Genomic DNA, 23,566 nt, shown 5'->3' on the forward strand with positions numbered 1-23,566 from the left:
CAAATGTGCCTTCAGGTGCGGGAAGTGTGATTCTGCTTGTGAAACACTTAACTGACTGCCACAGGAGCTTTAACTATGCGACCAAGCACACTAACAGTAATGGATAACATAATAAAGTTGTTCTTTGACAGGTGTAAATAGATATAATGAATGGGAATTAAATATGTTTCAATTCCTGTTGATAAAATGGATTGATGTATCATGATGGTAAAGAAATAAGGGTGTCTTCCTTTAAAACTGGATAATAAACAACTCTAGGTGACCTCTTTAACTATAAAATGTATCCTGGAATGATCACAGTACATGTTCACAGTGGATCAGAAAACAGTCCGCTTCCCTTTGAGTTATGTCCTGTAGAAATGACATCACTCCCATTAAGATGCATTATACTGTTAATATGCCATATATAATTAGCGCACTATAATCCCTATTTGGTCAATAGATTAGCTGCAGTCTGCATCAGATAAAGAGGCTCCTGTTAAAGCGTCTTTGCAATGCAGAGCCGGGCTCCCACAGCAAAAGCTTTTGGATTTGGAGTTGGAGGCAGTTGCTATGAATGTCCTCTTTATAATGTATTATAAAGGAAAGGAATCCATAATCATGAGAAACATGCGAGAAACGTGTTCCCTCAATTTTTATTTGTCTGAATCATGTATATAAGAAAAATATTCTGTTTAACTACTTTTATTTATTTGTATTAAGCCATTGAAACTCATCAATAGCCTTCAGACAACCACTGGCCTTTGGGAAAAGAACAGACAGTCTCTCAGAATAGCTGTGCTGACTTGAATAAACTGTGGATAATCAGTTGTGGGAGAATACCCACCCAGGTGTTATGCCATTGCACTTCAAAAACAGAAGCTGAAGTTGAAAGGCAACCTCCAGACCAAAGGTGCGTATCGGTAGAGGTGACGGGTCAAAAGTGCTTTGGACTTTTTTCCCCCCTTCTAAATCTGGAACATTACAGCATAGATACGGAGCGGAGACAGAAGGGGGATGTGGTAATTTTACTGAGCATGTCAGTTTAAAAAAAAAAAAAAAAAGAAACCCTAAAAATGTATCAGACGTCGCCAGGAGCAGGATATGCAATTGTTATGGTCGGTCCTGACAGTGAATGTTAATTAGAGAGCGGCTGAGGATTTCTACATCTGGCCAGTCAGAGCAGTTCTGTCGGTTAGGTTACATCAGCATCTACTGTACAGCAGGGTACACCGCACTCTGGAGACACAGCATGGATCATATGTATTGCTCCTTATTTTATTAGCTTGAAGCTGCAAACTAAATCACCATTTAGACAATCATAATCAACAAAAGTATTATTATATGGGTAATTCATTCCCCAAGGGATTGTTTCAAGTTTGATCAAGTTTAAAGTTGTATTTGTCACATGCACAAGTACAGTGAAATGCTTAACTTGCAAGCCCTACCGAACAGTGTATTATTCAATATAAAAAATACATTTATTGTATTTTTTTTTACACAAGAAATAAGGCATGTAGGCAGGGATTAGGAGAAAGTGACTGGTAGCAGGATAAATATAATAACAGTAAACAGTATGGGAGCAGCATAAGTGGTGTGTGGATGTGTGCATTGTGGTGAGTTTGTGTGTGTGCAACAGTGTCAGTGCAGGCGTGATAGTTGGATTTACATGTAGACAGGGCTGAAAGTTGACTGGTAGCAGGAATATATAAATACTTATGGTAATATACTAATAAACAGGAGTAATAGTGTAGTGGGATAAATGGATGGATACTAATGGTAATGGGAATCAATAATCATTTTAGCAGCAGCGTAGGTGTGAGGGGGGGCAGTAGTTGTTAGCCATTTAACAGTCTTATGGCCAGGGGATAGAAGCTTTCTAAGAGTCTGTTGGTCTGAGCCTTGATGCACCGGTACTGCCTGCCAGATGGGAGCATGGAGAACAGTCCATGTCTCGGGTGGCTGAAGTCTTTGGCAATTTTTTATTCCTTTCTCAGACACCGCCTAGCATGTACGTCCTGGATGGCTGGCAGCTCACCCCCAGTGATGCCCTGAGCCGTCCCCACCACCCTCTGTAGGACATTCCGGTCGAGGGCGGTGCAGTTGCCATACCAGACGGTGATACAACCAGTCAGGATGCTCTCGATGGTGCAGCTGTAAAAGTTCCTAAGGATCTGAGGGGCGGTGCCAAGTTATTTCAGCCTCCTGAGGGAGAAGACGCACTGCTGAGCCTTCTTCACGACTGTGCTGGCATGAGAAGACCATGTTAAGTCCTCAGTGATGTAGACACCGAAGAACTTGAAGCTCTTGACCCTCTCCCCTGCATCCCCGTCGAATGTGGTTGTGATTAAAAGCATTTTACTCGATCAAAGATGCCAATCATGTGGACAGTGTTTACTGCGCCAAGGGACAAAGAATTGAAGGTGGTAAAACCATTTTCAATCTTCTAAAATAGCTTCCAGCCTTTATCTCTAGATGGTAGGTGTCTTTTTTGTTTGGAATACCTTTCAAGGGATATATGCTGCTCCTTTAAAATCTTCCCTGGTGCTGTTTTTAGACTGCTCCTCGTACCCCGGTACAAATTACATTTGACAGTCCTCACTACCGCCAATTTCTCCCTGCTGCGCTACAGTAGCTACAGAACAGGGACCTTTTTCAATTTGTGCTACTGCGAAGCTCTAGTCGTCACTCGCTAACTGACGGCCACCTCCCATGGTGAGGATGGAACATCGCCAGAACAGATTGATGGTCAGTGTCAAGGCTAGGGTTCAATACCATTTCTTATTCACATAGTGGCCTGAGTTGTGCCCGTTGTAGATTGGGCTGGTGCTTTTTTTGCCACAGTGAACACTGAGGAGGCACTGCTTCCTCTGGTTGAGGGGCTGCCCTCCGTCTGTCGTGCCAGCAGAGTGAGTCTTTGTTTCGGGGTTGTGCCGTTTAGCCACCCCAAGCCAATGAAAAGGGTGTGTGTACTGGCAACATGGCATTTCCACTTTGTCCGAGAGTGGAACATTAATCACTGTTGTTTGGCTTGTCCCATTAGGAGCTACAGAGTCTGTTTGTCACACGCCGTACTCTGGGCCTAAATGAGACCTCAATTCAAACACCATCAACTTGGGTCATGTCTGCATTTGACTGTCTTCATAAACAATGTGATACACTGCCTGCCTTTGACTGCAAATGGATTAAGATTGCTTCTGAATGGTACTTTGTCGTTGCTGATGGTTAATGTAGCAGAAAAAAAACAGATCCCCAAAATAACCCAACATATGGAATATTCCAACCTTCATCCCCTTCAATTCCTGAGAACTTTGCTGTCGAAGATTGCACATAGTAACCTTAGAAAAACATTGACCCTGGTCTATCAGAATATTAATGGGAACTCCAAACTGATGACTTTCCTTACACTTGCCCTAATACCAAGCCAAACCCCATAGTCCTGATAGCTCTCCATAGACTCTGTGTTTCTGTAAAAACAAACTCTCATTTTTGGATCAGGCATCTTTTGCTGAATACAAAAGATTGTATTACTCTTGTTTCAATCAAAAAGAGCCACAGTAACGGTTACATTTACTGTAGAAAAGAACCAAGCCAGTCCACCGAGCAAAGGGCTGTATTTACCTGTACCTACTCTTCCAGCATGTCCCCCAAACTTGTTACTATCTTTAACCTAAGTGTCTGTGTAGTTTCCCCTCTCCCTTCCCCCCTTTATCACCCAGATAAAAATACAGCTGAATTTTAAAGCTCTCCTTCCTTTCTAATGGACCGGCAGGCTGCGGCCAGTTCTCCTTCTGCAGTATCGATCTCCAACACTGAACAAATATTTTCTCCTTTGCTCAGAGGAGGGAGCCAACCCGCAACCACAGCCACGCTTCCTTATCTACAAGGAGAATCTCCAAGTTACATCCGCATTTCCCCTCTTCCGTCAAAGTTCTTTAGCAGAGAGGCCTCCAGAGTGTCGCAGCGGTTTAAGGCACATCATCACAGTGCTAGAGGCGTCACTACAGATCCAAGTTCGATCTTGGGCTGTCACAGCCTGCAGTGACCGGGAGACCCATCAGGTGGCGCACAATTGGCCAAGCGTCGACCGGGTTAATGGAGGGTTTGGCCGGCCGGGATGTCCATGTCCCATCACGCCCCAGCGACTCCTGTGGTGAGCCGGGCGCATGCACACTGACACGGTCGCCAGTTGGACGGTGTTTCCTCCGACACATTGGTGCGGCTGGCTTCCGGGTTAAGTGAGCAGTGTGTCAAGAAGCAGTGCGGCTCGACAGGGTTGTGTTTCGGGGGATGCATGGCTCTCAACCATCGACTCTCCCGAATCCGTACGGAAGTTGAAGCGATGGGACAAGACTGTAACTACCAATTTGCATATCACAAAATTGGGGAGAAAAAGGGGTAACAAGTTTAAATGTATTTAAAAAAAAAGTTATTTAGCAGAACATGTTAGGAGTCATTGGAGCTAGTGTGAATCATAGATGGCTCCTTTCACGATATCACCCCGTATGACAATCACTAGGTGTGTCAGATTACCTCACATCTGTCAGTGCATGGCAATGAGAGGAGAGAAGCGGGTAAGGGGAGTGTAACAGCTGGACTTGTCATCATTAGCTCAGAGAAGAGGGCCCACTTGAGTGGTATTCTAGACCTGAGGCTTCATGATGCTGCCCTACTTGTACACACACAGTTAAATAAAGATAAACCGATATATACATTTAGACATACGGTAGATACAGATATAAACATATGCATGTACAGACACTGATAAACAGACATGAGTACAGACGGACACGTGGTATTATGATGACAAAAACTGATGAATAGACACTGCATACTTGCACACAGGCTAGGAAGAAAGTCAGTGGTTCTATTAATAATTATTTCCTATTCACCCTGTTTCCCATTTTACTTCACTTGATATAACCTGATGTGTTGCATACAGGGGATATAGTCGGCCCAAATGGATGTCACTGAAAAACATTGACTCTGGGGACCGCGTAGTGAGCCGTGGAGGGCTTTGATAATGTTGCTGTTGTGGGCCGTTGTGCCCTCAAAGCCCTTTGTTTTGCCCATATTGTCGGCCACCATCTGTTATGAGCGGTTGCCAGATTGCCGAGAGCAAAATCATAAATCCCCCTCCCCCTCCCTTTCACTGCTTGACCCGTAAAGAGTGAAAGCTGCTGTGACACTCTGGGCTGCTACTCAACTCCTGTAGTCTTAAGGCTTGGACCCACAAAGTTTACTGACTGCCAAGAGGTACTTGGCACCTCTGCCTAGAGTGTCGGCAGTCAACTGCTGTTCACATAGCACAGATTTCCCACCGATCAGCCTTGTTAAAATACTCCAGACCACAAGGTGGCAGTAGCTTTAAGACACTGGTTTGTTTGGCTTGTACCTGCTGTAGATAGCTAATGCTAGCTAACTAGCAAGCTGCACTAATGTTGTTTCTAGCGAACTAGAATGTGTACCAAGCCCTTGTTGATTCTATCCAGATGGCCACAACTACACTACAGTATGTGGACACTTGCTTGTCAAACACTTTTTTTCCCAAAATCCTGTGCATTGTTATGGAGTTGGTCCCCCTTTTGCTGCTATAACAGTTTCCACTATTCTGGGAAGTCTTTCCATTAGATGTTGGGACATTGCTGCAGGGACTTGCTTTTTCCTTGTCACTCCTGTCAACTCTCCCAGGTTTGTCGGTACCAGGTCGGTACACAGCATGTGCATCTTTTGTTCTAGCAAGATAAGGAACGGCCTTCTATTCAGGGCCGATGCCAGAACGAATCAGTTGGATGGTCATTTGATTTCCATAGAGGGGCACATTTCTTAAACGTTTCTGTGTTTTTTTTATGGGTTTTATAGTAAAGACGTAATTTACCTGTATAAAATATATTACCTTTTAATGTGGCATTAACACAACCAATCATGATGTTTTCATCTGATTGTCAAACAAATCACAAGATGTAGGTTACATTCGCATGTTCGTCCCAAAAAATCTACCATCCAAACAAACTGTGCCCCCGCTGACTTTCCTTTCATTCGCAAGTGGCTGAAACACACCGGAGAAAGCATCCGAGTGAGCGAAACCGCACCCCTCTGTCTTACTATATGTATCACCTGTATTTGATGCTGTCTGGCCAAAAAGGCTTACTCTTTTTGGACAGACAGCATCAGATACATGGGCTACATATACTGAGACAGAGGGGCGCTGTTTAGCTGAGATTGATGCATCTTTCTGTCAGCGGGCGTCTCGGTCAAATAAATTACCAATATTCAAATATTTTTGTTGGATGGGTAAGGAGGTACGGTAGGGCGGGCCAGGCCCCCTAAGGCTGACCCATAATGCTTGCCTGCTCCTACTTTGCTAAGTACCTATTGGCAGTCAGATTTCTCGTGTGTCTGACCTCTTAGTGTTATGATGGATTCAGATGGGGCAGGCTCTCGTGGCTCTGTGCTCTGTTTCTATGGGTCTGGTAGGGTGTTGGGGTTCGGAACCGCACCCTGCTTGCGCGACCCAAAATAAAACAAGTCCATCTAATGATATTCCTTCTGATTTTATAGACCAAAATGGTATATACCGGGTCACTTCTTTTCATCTGGCATGCAAACCTAATTGCTATCTAGCAGGCAACTTCACTTGGGAGAATACTAAAATCATTTAATCTCGCCAATCTTGGATCCCTGGGAGCTATGCCTTATGCTAGCTGGCTGAATAATGAGGGGCTTTTATTATTAGCCTAGTTATTTCACCAAAGGCTATTTACTCACTTCACTTCTGTTCATACTTCTCATGTAAATCGGGGTTAGTCCGTGTGCTAAAATGGCTGTTATTATTACATACCATGTCCATGTACGCTTGCTACTGTAACTACATAGGGTGCTCTCGGACTGGCATTGAAAAGTTTGTGGCTACTGTCATAATATCAGAGATGCCCGTCCAGTCCATCCAGTCGTGTACTTTTTTCACAAAAATGCTTCAGTGAGTAAGAGATGCCCTACTGGCTGAGTTAAGTTAACTGAGTTAACTGATTACCCATCCTTGCGCTAGGAAAAATAAAATATATATATATATTTTTTTTTTATGCCAAGCCCAGTGGCCCGGTAACAAATAATACTGTATACTAGCTATGTTTCCTGGTTTGACCCCTCTTATTAATCTCTCCCTCCTTCCTTCCCGTCCTTCCCCCAGGCAGAGCCAGTCTGCATGGCAAATCTTCTCTGCGGATTGAGAAGGTGCGTTCAGACGACCAGGGCTGGTATGAGTGTAAGGTCCTGATGCTGGAGCAGCAGTACCACACCTTTCACAACGGCAGCTGGGTGCACCTCACAGTCAACGGTGAGTTAGGTGGATGTCACACACTCACACACACACACACTTGCATGCACACACGCCCCCACACACACGCACACCCACACACTCTTTCTCTTTGTCTCTCTCCATCATTCACTCATACACACACTACATCACTCTCTCATACACGCACATGCAACCCCCCCCCCCCACATGCAGACACCTGTTGCTGTGGCAACAGACACCACAGACAGACACACGGCCTCCCCCGGTCCCTGGTCACAGCACATTGGCTCAGTGTCATCAGTGCTCTATGACTTACCCGGAGCTCTGGAGAGGAGCCAGTCATTTTGGCCCCGGGCCCCTCTGCTTTGCCACTGTCACGCCTCTGCTAGACTAACCAAAATGGATTCACTGCAGCAGCTGTTGGACTGGCTGGACACCCCAGCCCTGACTGCTTTGTTTGGGATGAAGGTCCTATAATGAGACTGTAGTTATCAACATAGCAAGTCAGTTTGGCTTCGTCAATGGGTCTTTGATGCAGCTGATTCGTTTTTTTTTTAGGGTGGTTTCATTCGGTACAATGGATTCAGTCATGGGCTGTTTTGTCTACAGAGTAGATTTACTTGTGTGGGACAGGCTTGGGTTGTATACTTATTCCAAGTATTATTTGAGAAAGTTGAGGGGCACTTGAGTTAGTTTGCCTGGCCTGCAGAGTTGCACTTTTTGGACTCCATTGCTTCAAGTCCACCTCAAGTACATGTAATATTTGCAATACGTATTCGACTTGGTAATATGTCTGACATGTGATAGCTTTAGGAGTCCTACTTAGTCATACATGGTAGCTGGGTTGCTGAGATAAGTAAAATCATTGTTGTCTACTACCAGAATGCACGTTGAGGATTTGTGTGCTCAATAAAGTGTCGCACTGTGTGAAACAAAAAATAAACTGTCAGTTCAATCATGCCTCCTCTGTGTGCTGGAAGCATGGTGTTTTTAACTGATCCAGGAAACCAGTTTTGATAGAACAGAGCCCTTGACTATTGTGGCTGTCCTTGAATTCTGTGTTTGTCTAAAGCAAAACTTACCTGAGCATAAAGTCCTCTGACCCTGATCAGTAAGATTAGTTCCAAGATCGAATCAATGGATTAAATCTGGACACTGCCCTAACCGCAACTGTAGCCAGCCACTGTGTGTGTGTGTTTGTCTGGGCATGCACTGTATGTGTACGCACGTGCCTGTGCCTGTTTGCAGTGACGGCATGCCTATTTGTGTACGTGGAGGCTCCTCTTAAATCTGTCTCCTTAGCATAGACATAGTGGATTGTTGCCAGGTCAGTTTACCAGCTGAGTCCCTTTTGACTAGGCACTGATAGCAGGGGCTCCGTTTAGCCCTGGCAGCAGGTTTAGAGCGCCTCACCTTATTAAGAGTGAGAAGATGTCGATTGGTTAAGCCGACGTCACACCTCTGCAACTTTATGCTAACGCTAACCCACGCTGGTGAAGTTCATGTGAAATCTGGTAGTTGGTCCAACTAGTTGGCTAACCTGTCAGTGGATAATGTATATCACTTTCAAATGCACTTTCTGTTTCTTGAAGTGCTATTAGCATTTCATTAGAAATCACGTGTGTCAAATGCAAAATCCTCAAAGAAGATACTAACCAACCCAAAGGAGTCGTGTAGTCGAGCAGCATTCTCGAGTCCCATGTTTGATATCATTGGGACTAGACAGAGATGTCAATCTTCAAGTAGGTAAACGGAATCAACTCCAAGCCCTTCAACCGGCACCGTGGCGACGGCACTGTGTTTTAGAATTCTTTATGAGATGCCACTCAAACAACTCATTACCATCCCTTCCAACATTGTGACTGCTTGCCTCCTGCCTCCTGCCTGCCTCTTGCCTTCAAATAACACAGCAAAATGCCTTATGTAATGCCATGAATATATTTATGGCGCCTCGTGCTGCCAGAACTCTCTCAGGGTTTGGGCCAGGCGCATAATGATGATGGATAAAGCAGCAACCTTTGCTTGTTGTGCCCTGGTCGTCTCGGTTGTCAGGACGCTATTTGGGGAACGTTGTTAATTAGCAGTTAGCTTCAGTAGCGTTGAGGGAGTGAGTTGCAATAGGTTGGGCTATGGTTGAGCCTGTTGTGATGCTGATGTAGACGCTGCTGTTCAAGTTCCTGTGATATTCCTCGCCCCTCCCGCACCCTGTCAACCAAGGTGTGAGCCACGTGACATATGAGGGAAGGGGAGAGTGGTTGGTAGGAATGATGTCATGGCTAGCTTCTCTGTGTAGAGTTTAGGATTTTAGGATCCAGATAAGCTGATCCTAGAACTGTGCTTGCTGTGTGCATACATGGGGGACATGGGGGGACTTGAAGGACATAGGCTTCACTTCAGTCACATTGAGTCTGATACAGTATATGCATAACCCTACAGTGCTGTTCAGTGATCTGAAGCTCCACCGGTGCCTCTCTTTCTCTGACAGTGCAGCCTCCTATGCCCTTTAGGTGATTCTCTCTGGTTCAGATCCCCAAGGCTTGGTCCCTACACCCCTTAAAATAGCTCTCATCCCTCCATCCCTCCTTTGCAGCAGAGATCTGCAGTGCATATAAGCTGCACAGCTTCTCTATATCTTGTCTCTCTCCATCGCTCCATTGCTCGCTTTCTCTTTCTCGCTCTCTCACGTGCGCTCTCACTCTATCGCTCTCGCTCTATTTCTCTCTCTGTTGTGTTCACTTTATCTCTAGTTCTCTCTCTCACACAGCACTCTAGAAAAAAGGAAAAGGGGATGAAATGTTTAAAAAAATGTCTCCACTCGTGCTCTGAAAACAGATTTACACATGACCCCTAGTCACTGTTTATCCCTATAGGATTAAATAAACAGCCCAGACTGGAGGAGCAATGGCCCAATAATATGCATAATGTTCCTTGCAACTTTGATGCAAAGTATGAAGACTGAGGAATCCAAAATGATGATAATAACCTACTTTATTTCAGTAGCACTCGTCCTATACTAGAGGGGACGTATTCACTTTGGTACAAGCGACATGTGAGGAGCTTTTGCAATGAACATGGACCAACTGCACAAAAAAAACATAACTTTTCAAATGTGTAGAACAACTTGAAAGGAAGGATGAAAAGGAAAGAGGAGGAATGAAAAGTAACAGGTATTGGAGGGGGCTTGGAGCAGTGCTGCCACATCAGAACATGATGCCTCGCACAGAGTGGGAGGTTTTTCAGTACTGTCATGCTTCAAAGTGGAAGGGACCATTACTCACAACAACCCACTTGCATCAGTTCCCCAGGCACACTCAACAAACTACCCCTCTCATCCAAACAAATGGTTCCTTCCTTCCTCCTCTGCAGCTTAATTATGAAAGCATTACAGCAGCACACTTCGAGACTGTAGCACCCTCAAACTACCTCTTAAAGGGGTAGTTCACCCAATTCAAAATTTGTCCAATTTTTCTATTGTATTTGGTGAACTATCCTTTCAATTAAGAGATCTGGGAATAGATCTGAGAGAGTACACTTTTTTTGCTTCTCGGGCAAATAGAGGAGTTCTGTGCCTCCGCATTAGACTGGAAGTTCAGTCATGCATATGCGGCAAAGGAACAGTGAAATATTTCATGTCTATGCTGTACGATGAATGAAAAATATTTCCGGGTTTGATCTCGTAGAGTTAACATGCCAAAGTTTCTTCCCTTTTTCTTTGGTTGCACCCCTTCCATACTAGGAAATAAGGAACTGGCTGTTCTGTTCCGGGAGGACATCCTTCATGTATAGCTCCTCTAGTAGTTATATTTATACTTCTAGCAAACATTGAGAATCAACAGTGGAATTCTAGTGTAACAAAACAGTTTTTCCTACTATATTCTACACTTGTGTTTCTCGGTTACCTATCATAGCCTATCATATTGTAGTAGAGCTTTTTTCAATTATGTTTGTGATGGTCCTTGATTCTTCCTGTGCAGACTTTTTTTTATCGGCCCGAGTCCAGTTGAGAGTGCTCTTTTTCTCCACAAGGCTATTTGAATCCAGAGGCGTCATGCCCACAGGGGGCATGTGATTTTTTTGTGTTAAGAAAATAAATAAAACAATTATTTTATGAAGTTGACTTTAGGTAACCCAGATAGGTTCCCAATCTCCCAACCTTATAACTAGCTACCAAGAACCCATTTCAGGCTAGAGTAGCAATCAAAGTAGATTAGCTAGCTTGTCTAACTATCTCAACTGGCATGCCTGCTGGCAAGGTTGGTAGACCTTAGAAAAACAATCAATAACTAAATGTACTGAATAAGACTCACGTTCCTTTCAATATTTTACCCAGATTTTAGCAGAGATGCAGAGAAGCATATTTAGTTTCTTTAGAAATAGAACCACCAGTCAGGAGGATACAGAAAGCTTTTACGTGTAATTAGGCATAATGATTATGACTCTAGATTGCAGAAAAAACATGTGTTTGAAAAATTATAAAATTCTACAACTTAAGGATGCGGAGCCCCTCCGGACCACCCCACAGCTATCTTCATCTACTTTGTGCCCCCTCAGAACTTGAGGGTGCATGACGCCCGTGTTTGAATCCCTCTTTATTGTGCCTTTGTGGTTTTCAATGCGATACAGTCATTCAGAGCATTGAGTTATTGAGTACCACAATCAAAACACATTTTATTCGTCACATGCTTTGTAAAGTGTGGACTAACAGTGATATGCTTACTTACGGGCCCTTACCAATAATGCAGAGAGAAAGAAAATAGAGAAATAATAGAAAATTAATAACATGTAATAATAAATATAAAGGGTACCAATACCGAGTGTTCCTAGACATTTCCACTTCATAATAACAACAATTGAATTGACCGGGGCAGCTCCATCCAGCAGGGCAGAAATTTGACGAACTGACTTGTTGGAAAGATGGCATCCTATGACGGTGCCACATTGAAAGTCACTGAGCTCTTCAGTAAGGCCATTCTACTGCCAATGTTTGTCTGTGGAGATTGCATGGCGGTGTGCATGATTTTATACACCTGTCAGTAACGGGTGTGGCTGAAATTTCTGTATCCACTCATTTGGAGGGGTGTCTACATACTGTTGTATACAGTTGAAGTCGGAAGTTGACATACACTTTAGCCAAAAACATTTAAACTCAGTTGAATTTTGGCCCATTCCTCCTGACAGAGCTGGTGTAACTGGTCAGGTTTGTAGGCCTCCTTGCTCGCACACACTTTTTCAGTTCTGCCCACAAATATTCTATAGGATTGAGGTCGGGGCTTTGTGATGGCCACTCCAATACCTTGACTTTGTTGTCCTTAAGACGTTTTGCCACAACTTTGGAAGTTTGCTTGGGGTCATTGTCCATTTGGAAGACCCATTTGCGACCAAGTTTTAACTTCCTGACTGATGTCTTGAGATGTTGCTTCAATATATCCACATAATTCTCCATCCTCATGACGCCATCTATTTTGTGAAGTGCACCAGTCCGTCCTGCAGCAAAGCACCCTCACAACATGATGCTGCCACCTCTGTGCTTCACGGTTGGGATGGTGTTCTTCAGCTTGCAGGCGTCCCCCTTTTTCCTCCAAACATAACGATGGTCATTATGGCCAAACAGTTCTATTTTTGTTTCATCAGGCCAGAGGATATTTCTCCAAAAAGTACGATCATTGTCCCCATGTGCAGTTGCAAACAGTAGTCTGGCTTTTTTATGCCGGTTTTGGAGCAGTGGCTTCTTCCTTGCTGAGCGGCCTTTCAGGTTTTGTCAATATAGGACTCATTTTACTGTGGATATCGGTACTTTTGTACCTGTTTCTTCCAGCATCTTCACAAGGTCCTTTGCTGTTGTTCTGGGATTGATTTGCACTTTTCGCACCAAAGTACGTTCATCTCTGGGAGACAGAACGCGTCTCCTTCCTGAGCGGTATGACGGCTGTGAGGTCACATGGTGTTTATACTTGCGTACTATTGTTTGTACAGATGAACGTGGTACGTTCAGGCGTTTGGAAATTGCTCCCAAGGATGAACCAGACTTGTGGAGGTCTACAATTTTTTATTTTTTTTGGGTCTTGGCTGATTTCTTTTGATTTTCTCATAATGTCAAGCAAAGAGGCACTGAGTTTGAAGTTAGGCCTTGAAATGCATCCACAGGTACGCCTCCAATTGACTCCATGTATGTCAATTAGACGATCAGAAGCTTCTGAAGCCATGACATCATTTTCTGGAATTTTCCAAGCTGTTTAAAGGCACAGTCAACTTAGTGTATGTACACTTCTGACCCACTGGAATTGTGATGCAGTGAATTATAAGTGAAATAATCTGTCTGTAAACAATTGCTGGAAAAATTACTTGTGTCATGCAAAGTAGATGTCCTAACCGACTTGCCAAAACTATAGTTTGTTAACAAGACATTTGTGGAGTGGTTGAAAAACGAGTTTTAATGACTCCAACCTAAGTGTATGTAAACTTCCGACTTCAACTGTACATAATGCCCAAGCCCTGAAACGACTTGGAATTCCAGGAATTTCCAGTGTATGTTAATAATTTTCAATATGAACTGTTACATGTTGTCTTTCGCTGTTAGCAGCTGCCCACTGTTATTCCTTTACAATACGCCAACGCTTGACAGAGTGCCAGTGTGGAATAATCTAGAGTCTTCTGTGTATGAAGTGAACGTACAAGTTGGCAGTTTCCAGATAGACGGAACACCACTTGTCGCCTAACCATGTCTACTTCATACACACACCTAATCTGATAAAGAGCATTTAGTTTGACCATCGGTTCAGTCACACTGCCTCAATTGCTGGCTACAAATATAAAGGACGCGTCACACGTCAGCCGAGGTAAAAGGTTGTCGACAAGTGAACAGTTTTCGCAGCCCCAATTCTTACTTTTCTCCCCAGACCCTGTGTCAAAGGGAGATACAGATCACAGTTAAACCCAGCACTGTAAGCCAGGACTAAAGAGCTTGTCAGGGAAACCGCTAGATTGGATGCTGCTGTTGTGATGTGGCTGTAGTCTAGAGACTAGACACAGATAGAAAGTGGAAGAGACCATTTTCTAGCCTGGTCTCAGATCTGTTTTTGCTCTTGCCAACTCCTTATCACTCATTGACACAGCAGACATGCCAATTCCGTAAGGATTTGTCAAGAAAGCAGAAACAGACTGGCAGCCAGGCAAACCATTTCCATCAAATAACAGACACAACTCTGTGAGCGAAGTGCAATGGGGGTAAAATGCCACAGGACAGGTGAATGATATCCGCTCATATATGTTTGAAGGGCAGCATCATACTTATTGTCAAGTTATGTTTGGCATAGAACTAGAACTACCAAAGACATAATCAAACATGGCTAAGACATTTTGACATTTATGGCCTGCCATGCTAATCCTTACGATCCCACCAGATTAGCACAATAGGATGACACTCAAACATGAATTGTAGCATTCTTTCTCCCTGAGCACTCTAACCTCACTGTGTGATGTCATAGTCAGTGCAGAGAGGTGCTAAATGACTGGTAGACTGCTGAGGGCATATTAGAGACGGTGTTGTTGGGATGTCAGTGTCGGTTCATTCTGCTATCGACGACAGGTAAAATGAAGAACCTTTTTTAGCACATCACGGGGAGGCTGTGAAGTTCTTGAGGATGACATAATTGTTTTAATATAGTGCATTTCAAGGCTTGCTATAAGCACTTATTAGAGCTCATATGTAAGGCATACAGACATTCCTAATGTATTCGATGCAGTTGTTTCAGAGTGTTGTTTTAGAGTGTTGCCCTAAAGGTTAGTGTGTGTTTTCAGATGGACACAGTGTGCCATAGTATAGCAGCAGTGAGCGGTGGTGTATGCAGCACAGGAGCTGTCCATGGCTCTAACCAACTCTCGCTCTGCTAGTGTTGGTGCTGGAAAAACAGGGACTTCAGAAGCACAGGGTAGCACAGACTTCATCATTAGCCAGCAACTGAAGGATAGCTAAATGCACAACCCAATTGGTTGGAGAGACTCTGCAACACAACCCTATCGCAGTGTTTCCCCAGGATTTGTTTCAGAAGCAGTGGCAAAGTGACCTTGGGGGGGTTGCGTGGTAGTGGGCATGGCCAATGGCACGGTCCCCGACCTAAGATTTTAGAGGCCCTCCTCTTGGCCGCAGAGTCAAAATGTTGCTGTTTTAAAGATAGTTTCCTGCTGCAATTCTACACGTTTTGCCTTGGGTCAGAGAGAAAATGTGCAGTTTTAAAGCAAATGTTTTGCAATTCTACACATTTTGTCATGGATTATGTATGTATTGCATAGTTTCACAGTGAAAATAAAATGTGGAACGACACACACGCTGCACTTTGGTCCGCTCCATCCTACGACAACCATGACACCATGCTTGTACATTTTTTGAATTTTCGATTCTCCCCGACTGTCTAGTTTGTTAATTCTCAAAGATGATCTTATTAAAACCAATATATAGCTCCATTATCTTTTCTACATACTTTATATAAGCTTTTAGTCATTTAAGTTTACACTAAAAACATTTTACCATCCTGAACATTATTTAAAAAAAGCATTATTATAATAATGTTGTCATTTTAATTCTGTCATATTTTTTGGAGTGGTGGCCCGCCACTCCTAAATGAATATAGGGGAATCACTGCTATAGGTTGTAGAGACTTTTAAGCATTTGAATAGATTAAATGGAAGGACTTTGGTCTGCTTGTATGGAGGGGGGGTAGAGACCACAAGATCCATCTCTAATGCAGTGACTTACTGATCATTCAAGCTAAGGCTGAGAGTGACAGTGAAGTATTCATACCCCTTGACTTGTTCCACATTTTGTTGTTAGCCTGAATTCAAAATTGATGAAATAGATTTTTCTCACCCATTTACACACAATACCCCATAATCTCTTGGTATAAACATGTTTTTATACATTTTTGCAAATTGATTGAAAATGAAATAGACATATACGGCCGATTTACAGTGTCTTCAGGAAAGTATTCAGATCCCTTGAAATAGTTTTTTCCCCTCCTCAATCTACACACAATACCCCATAATGACAAAGCAGAAATAGGTTTTAAGAAATGCTTGCTAATTTATCCACAAAAAAAAACAGATATATTGCATTTACATTTACTCAGTACTTTGTTGAAGCACCTTTGGCAGCGATTACAGCCTCTAGTCTTCTTGGGTATGACGCTACAAGCTTGGCACACCTGTATTTGGGGAGTTTCTCCCATTCTTCTCAGCAGATCCTCTCAAGTTCTGTCAGGTTGGATGGGGAGTATCGCTGCACAGATATTTTCAGGTCTATCCAAAGATGTTCGATCCGGTTCAAGTCCGGGCTCTGTCTGGGCCACTCAAGGACATTCAGAGACTTATCCCGAAGCCACTCCTGCGTTGTTTTGGCTGTGTGCTTAGGGTCGTTGTCCTGTTGGAAGGTGAACCTTCACCCCAATCTGAGGTCGTGAGCGCTCTGGAGCAAGTTTTCATCAAGGATCTCTCTGTACTTTTCTCTGTTCATCTTTGCCTCGATCCTGACTAGTCTCCCAGTCTCTGCCGCTGAAAAACATCCCCACAGTATGATGCTGCCACCACCATGCTTCACTGTAAGGCCAAAGAGTTCAATCTTGGTTTCATCAGACTAGAGAATCTTGTTTCTCATGGTCTGAGAGTCCTTTAGATGCCTTTTGGCAAAGTCCAAGCAGGCTGTGATGTGCCTTTTACTGAGGAGTGGCTTCCGTCTGGCCACTCTATCATAAAGGCCTGATTGGTGGAGTGCTGCAGAGATGGTTGTCCTTCTGGAAGGTTCTCCCATCTCCACAGAGGAACTCTGGAGCTCTGTCAGAGAGACCATCAGGTTCTTGGTCACCTCCCTGACCAAGGCCCTTCTCCCCCAATTGCTCAGTTTGGCCAGTTGGCCAGCTCTAAGTAGAGTCTTGGTGGTTCCAAACTCCCTTTTAAGAATGATGGAGGCCACAGTGTTCTTTTGAACTTTCAATGCTGCATAAATGTTTTGAGACCCTTCCCTAGATCTGTGCTTCAACACAATCGTGTCTTGGAGCTCTACGGACAATTCCTTTGACCTCATGGCTTGGTTTTTATTTCATGCACTGTCAATTGTGGGACCTTATATAGACAGGTGTGTGCTTTTACAAATCATGTCCAATCAATTGAATTTCTTCAATCAAATCACTCCAATCAAGTTGTAGAAACATCTCAAGGATGATCAATGGAAACAGGATGCTTTGTCATTATGGGGTATTGTGTATAGATTGATGAGAATATTTTTATATTTAATCCATTTTAGAATAAGTCTGTAATGTAACAAAATGTGTAGAAAGTCAAGGGGTCTGAATACTTTCCGAATGCACTGTATATACAGTATATATATTTTTCTATATAAAGTCAGCAAAAAAAGAAACTCCCTTTTTCAGGACCCTGTCTTTCAAAGATAATTCGTAACAATCCAAATAACTTCACAGATCTTCATTGTAAAGGGTTTAAACACTGTTTCCCATGCTTGTTCAATTAACCATAAACAATTAATGAACATGCACCTGTGGAACGGTCGTTAAGACACTAACAGCTTACAGATGGTAGGCAATTTAGGTCATAGTTATTAAAACATAGGACATTAAAGAGGCCTTTCTACTGACTCTGAAAAACACCAAAAGAAAGATGCCCAGGGTCCCTGCTCATCTGCGTGAACGTGCCTTACGCATGCTGCAAGTAGGCATGAGGACTGCAGATGTGGCCAGGGCAATAAATTGCAATGTCCGTACAGTGAGACGCTTAATACAGCGCTACAGGGAGACAGGACGGACAGCTGATTGTCCTCGCAGTTGCAGACCACGCGTAACAACACCTGCACAGGATCGGTACATCTGAACATCACACCTGCGGGACAGGTTCAGGATGGCAACAACAACTGCCCGAGTTACACCAGGAACGCACAATCCCTCCAAAAAAATAAAATATGTATGAAATGTATGCATTCACTACTGTAAGTCACTCTGAGCGTCTGCTAAATGACTTAAATGTAAATGTAAATGAGTGCTCAGACTGTCCGCAATAGGCTGAAAGAGGCTGGACTGAGGGCTTGTAGGCCTGTTGTAAGGCAGGTCCTCACCAGACATCACCGGCAACAACTTCACCTATGGGCACAAACCCACCGTTGCTGGACCAGACAGGACTGGCAAAAAGTGCTCTTCACTGATGAGTCGCGGTTTTGTCTCACCAGGGGTGATGGTCAGATTCGCGTTTATCGTCGAAGGAATGAGCGCGGTACACCGAGGCCTGTACTCTGGAGCGGGATCAATTTGGAGTTGGAGGGTCCTCCATGGTCTGGGGCGGTGTGTCACAGCATCATCAGACTGAGCTTGTTGTCATTGCAGGCAATCTCAATGCTGTGCGTTACAGGGAAGACATCCTCCTCCCTCATGTGGTACCCTTCCTGCAGGCTCATCCTGACATGACCCTCCAGCTTGACACTGCCACCAGCCATACTGCTCGTTCTGTGCATGATTTCCTGCAAGACAGGAATGCCAGTGTTCTGCCATGGCAGCGAAGAGCCCGGATCTCAATCCCATTGAGCACGTCTGGGACCTGTTGGACCCCCAGAAATGTCCGGGAACTTGCAGGTGCCTTGGTGAAAGAGTGGGGGTAACATCTCACAGCAAGAACTGGCAAATCTGGTGAAGTCAATGAGGAGGAGATGCACTGCAGTACTTAATGCAGCTGGTGGCCGCACCAGATACTGACTGTTACTTTTGATTTTGTTCAGGGACACGTTATTCCATTTCTGTTAGTCACATGTCTGTGGAACTTGTTCAGTTTATGTCTCATTTGTTGAATCTTGTTATGTTCATACAAATATTTACACATGTTAAGTTTGCTGAAAATTAACACAGTTTACAGTGAGAGGATGTTTATTTTTTTGCTGAGTTTATATAATTTTCGGTGTGGAAAAATGTTTAAGTGTAAATATAAATTACTAAAACCAGATATAAAGTACGTAGAACCCATAATGGACCTTTATATTTTTTTTAAATAAGATCATCTTTGAGATCTAACAATCACCAAAATAAAAGCTAGACAGTCAGGTAGAATATAAAATTCCAAAAATGATGCATTCAGGAGTATTTTTGTCGTGGCATGGGGCCCCCAATGATTTTGTTATAATATTTGAGTCACTCTGATAGCATGAGCCATGGCAAAATGTGTAGAATTGTAGGAAATTAGCTATAAATCTGCAGATTTTCTCCCAACCCCATGGCAAGGTGTGTAGAATTGCAGGATATGTGCTTTAAAACAGCAAAATGGTGTCACTGCGGCCAACAAAAGAGCCTCAAATTTTTCAGGACGGCGACTTCACCATTGGCCTCGCCCATGGCCTCACCCCCGCCATGATCAACACCTAAGCCCAATTTTGAATTTGAAAAAACCCTGCTTCCTATTCAACACATGGAGCAGACAAGAAGCAGTTGATGAGGTTAATCTGCTGTTCTGTCGCTCTCTGTCTGTGGTTCAGTCTAAAGTTTGTGTGTACACTGCAATACAGTACTCAGCATCTTTCTGCAATGTAGTGCCTACAAGTAAATCATTTTATATTCCTTTGAATGAATCAATCTTTACCCCCTTTGCCAAGGGTGTGCAAAGCTGTAATCAAGGCAAAGGGTGGCTACTTTGAAGAATCTCAAATATAAAATAGATTTTGATTTGTTTAACACTTTTTTGGTTGCTACATGATTCCATATGTGTTATTTCATAGTTTTGATGTCTTCACTATTATTCTACAATGTAGAAAATAGTAAAATGAAGGAAAACCCTTGAATGAGTCGGTGTTCTAAAACTTTTGACCGGTAGTGTAAATATATTTGTTGATTCGGACACTGTGTTGTGTCCTTATATGTGTGCCTTTATGCATGAATCAATCTTGTCTTCTCTTTATGATTTGGGTCCACAGTCAGCACACAGCTTCTGAGTTTTGTGTGAGCAAGTTCTTCAAACAAATCGTTTGCACAGTTTTCAAGGGTCTTGTTTCGTGTGCACCTGCCGAGGTTGTTGTAAAATCGGTCTGAGGCGATCGCGTGGCATGGCCTCTGCGAAAAAGTCCACCCCATACCTACCAAACCAAAATGACTCCACATCCATACTCTTTCTACCGTATGCCCCGCAGACATGCAAAAAGTGCAATAAATTATTTGATTTCATCCTTAGACATGTCCCACGTACTGTTTCCTTTTCTGTGTGCATGAGCAAGAGTACAATCTCTGATGTGCTGCAACGTCTGCATTTTACATAAACTCGTCATAGAAACTGAAATTGTGTTTATCTGATTTCTATCGCCCATTCATCTATTGGCGACAGAATAGCATATTTTTGTTTTAAGTTCATTATGTTACTAGTTTTTGCTTAGTAGCCAGAGCAATGCTGCCATGCGAGTGGTCATGTGCCGAATGCATGGACAGCAGAGATATTCTTGGAAAAAGTGCAATTTGTAAATAGAGCTGCACCTCTTGAATTTGACAAAGGATATTTTTTTTTACCCTTATTTTACCAGGTAAGTTGACTGAGAATACATTCACATTTACAGCAACAACCTGGGGAAGAGTTACAGGGGAGAGGAGGGGGGATAAATGAGCCAATTGGAAGCTGTCATAAAAAGTGTCATAGAAGCTGCCGAATATTATTTTTCTGATACTATATAGAAATAAAATGTGACTGAAGGAATATTTGATAAAGTGATTCTCCTTTCCCTGCATCTGTCAATTACAAGATGTCCCAATCTCTTCATGTACAATTTGACAATTGATACCCTAATATTGTCACTCATCAGATTGTGAATTTAATCTAGTCTCCAGGCTTACTTTTATGTGTGGAATTAGTTTTGGTGTAGGTGTAGTTTCGATGGGCCGCTATGCAGGCTGACTGGCACCGTTTGTTTCCTGCTCATCAACTTGGATAGAGTAAAGGATATGTTTTGTATTATTCTAAAGGCCTACTGCAACACATAGCATGTTTCTGTTTCCAGTACAATACATTTGATTAGTAAAATAGTTACAGTAAGTAAAACAGTCCCATAACAGCTTCTTTTTACAAAGTAAAATGTAAAAGAGAAAAAAACTGGTAAAAAGGCTCAATACTTTTTTTGTTTGTGATTTCAAATGTCTCACAAATGATCAGTGTAAAATACAAACATTTTAGAAAAAGTCAGGGAAGGAGCAGGACGTAGATTTTCTTTTTGCAGATTTTTTTCAATTGACAAAATCAAACGTCAGTTGGCGTATGGCACTTCTATTGTTAACCGAAAGGAAACTCCACCAGGGCTGTACAGCAGCTTGACCTCATGAGCCAGGAACTAGCTGGACTGGACCAAGATAGTGTCACGTCCTGACCAGTGAAATTTGCCATAGTAGAATGGTCAGGGCGTGGCAGGGGGGTTGTTTTGTGTGTTTTGGGTTTTTTTGTTTCTAGGGGATTTGTTCTAGTTTTCTATTTCTATGTTTTGTTTTCCATGTTTGGCTGAGTATGGTTTCCAATCAGAGGCAGTTGCCTTTCGTTGTCTCTGATTGGAAACCATACTTAGGCAGCATGTTTTCCTTTGGGTTTTGTGGGTCGTTATTTTCCGTTTAGTTGTTGTACCTGACGGAACTGTTGAGCGTTTGTTATTTTGTTGTTTGAAGTGCATTCATTAAAATCTAAAGAGGAACACTAAAAACGCTGTGCCTTGGTCTAATCCTTTCAACGGCTGTGACAGATAGCCTATCTTGATGTTTTTATTGTTATGTACACTGGATAGGTGCAGTGAAATGGGTTGTTTTACAGGTTCACCCATATTTGTTCAGATTCAGATCAACTTTATTTTCCCACCAGGGGGAAATTCATTTGGTCATGTGTATAAAAACACAGTACATAAAACATGGAAGCACAGAAACGACACAATATAATTCATTCAGTGCTATAGCTACACATTTAAAGTGAAAGTTCAATATGCTGTATACTCGAGGGACCAACAGACTATCTATTACACAGCCTTATGGCTGTTGGAATAAAGGAGTTCCCATATCTATCTGTTTTGATTTTCTTTTGAAGAAGTCTATTTCCTCTGCTGCTGTGACTGAGTTTTGAGTAAAGGGGATGAGTACTGTCATGTAAAATGGATTTTTGTTCCTTCTGAAATCAATTTCCATTTTGTTTGTTTTCTTAATGTTTATTTCAAGAAAGTCATCTGCGCACCACTGGATGAATTTTGCAGTTTCTCTGTCAAAACCTTGAAAAGAGGCTCGGTCTGGGTGGAGGAAACCCACAACAGAGGTGTCATCTTTAAATAATTTATGGGCTGAGTCAGAGGCTTGACAATCGTTTGTCTACAGTGTGTACAGTACCGGTGAAAGTACGCAGCCTTGAGGGGCTCCGTGTTAACCGTTCTAGATGTAGGGATGAGTTAAACTTCACTTGTTGAGTACGGTTCACAAGGTAACTATTAATCCACTTGATCAGTAGAGAGTTGACACCCATATTCACCAGCTTATCCACCAGTAGGTGGGATTGGAGGGTGTTAAACGCACTACTGAAGTCAATGACTGCAATTTTCACTAGGTTATTTGCCTTTTCTAAATGTTTGGAGATATTGTTCAACATCATCAGTAATGCATCATCAACACTCCTGGAGGCACGGTGGGTGAATTGGATAGGATCTAATTGGGATGAGAGACCAGATTAGAATTTGTTTTTAAATAATTTTTTCAAAACATTGAATAGGTACAGATGTCAAGGCTACAGGGCGTAAATCGTTATTTTATTTTGGCCTGTTGTTTGTATGTACTGGGACAATCAGCGACTTCTTCCATAAGTCTAAAATGATCCCACTTTTCAGTGACCGCTGGAACAGCTTCTGGAACGGTAATGCGAGCTGGTCTGCGCATGCCTGAACTGCCTTGCTGCTGACTCCTTCTGGACCATATGATTTTCGTGGGTTGACACGTTGAAAGTATTGTTTGACGTCATTCACAGAGATCTGTATATCAACAGCTGGTATGCTGTCTATACTGTCCAAGGCCGCTTTCTGCTGCGATGTAAAATCACACATCATATTTACAATAGAAACTGTTCAAATCATTTGCAAAAGCAAGGTCATTTTCGACGGTCATACAATGTCTCTTTGGTTTGTAGCCTGTGATGGTTTGTGGCCCTTGCCAGGCTTTCCTACTGTCCATGTCTTTGTATGCTGCCTTGTACTACTTGATTTTACTTTTGAGTCCTCTGAAATTTTACTGCCACCTGATTTAAGCACTTGTTTTTTTC

General features: G+C 42.9%; 1 protein-coding gene across 2 annotated transcripts in view; it reads left to right on the plus strand.

The window, feature by feature from the left end:
• Nucleotides 1-23,566, plus strand: part of igsf9bb (immunoglobulin superfamily, member 9Bb) — a 176,464-nt gene that overhangs the window by 58,292 nt on the left and 94,606 nt on the right. For both annotated transcript variants that reach the window (XM_014137396.2, XM_014137397.2), the window contains exon 3: nt 7,169-7,315. In XM_014137396.2, the coding sequence (XP_013992871.1) occupies nt 7,169-7,315 (147 nt within the window). The remainder of the gene's footprint in view (nt 1-7,168; nt 7,316-23,566) is intronic.

This window comes from Salmo salar, chromosome ssa13, assembly GCF_905237065.1.
Source record: "Salmo salar chromosome ssa13, Ssal_v3.1, whole genome shotgun sequence".
Taxonomy (NCBI): Eukaryota; Metazoa; Chordata; class Actinopteri; order Salmoniformes; family Salmonidae; genus Salmo; species Salmo salar.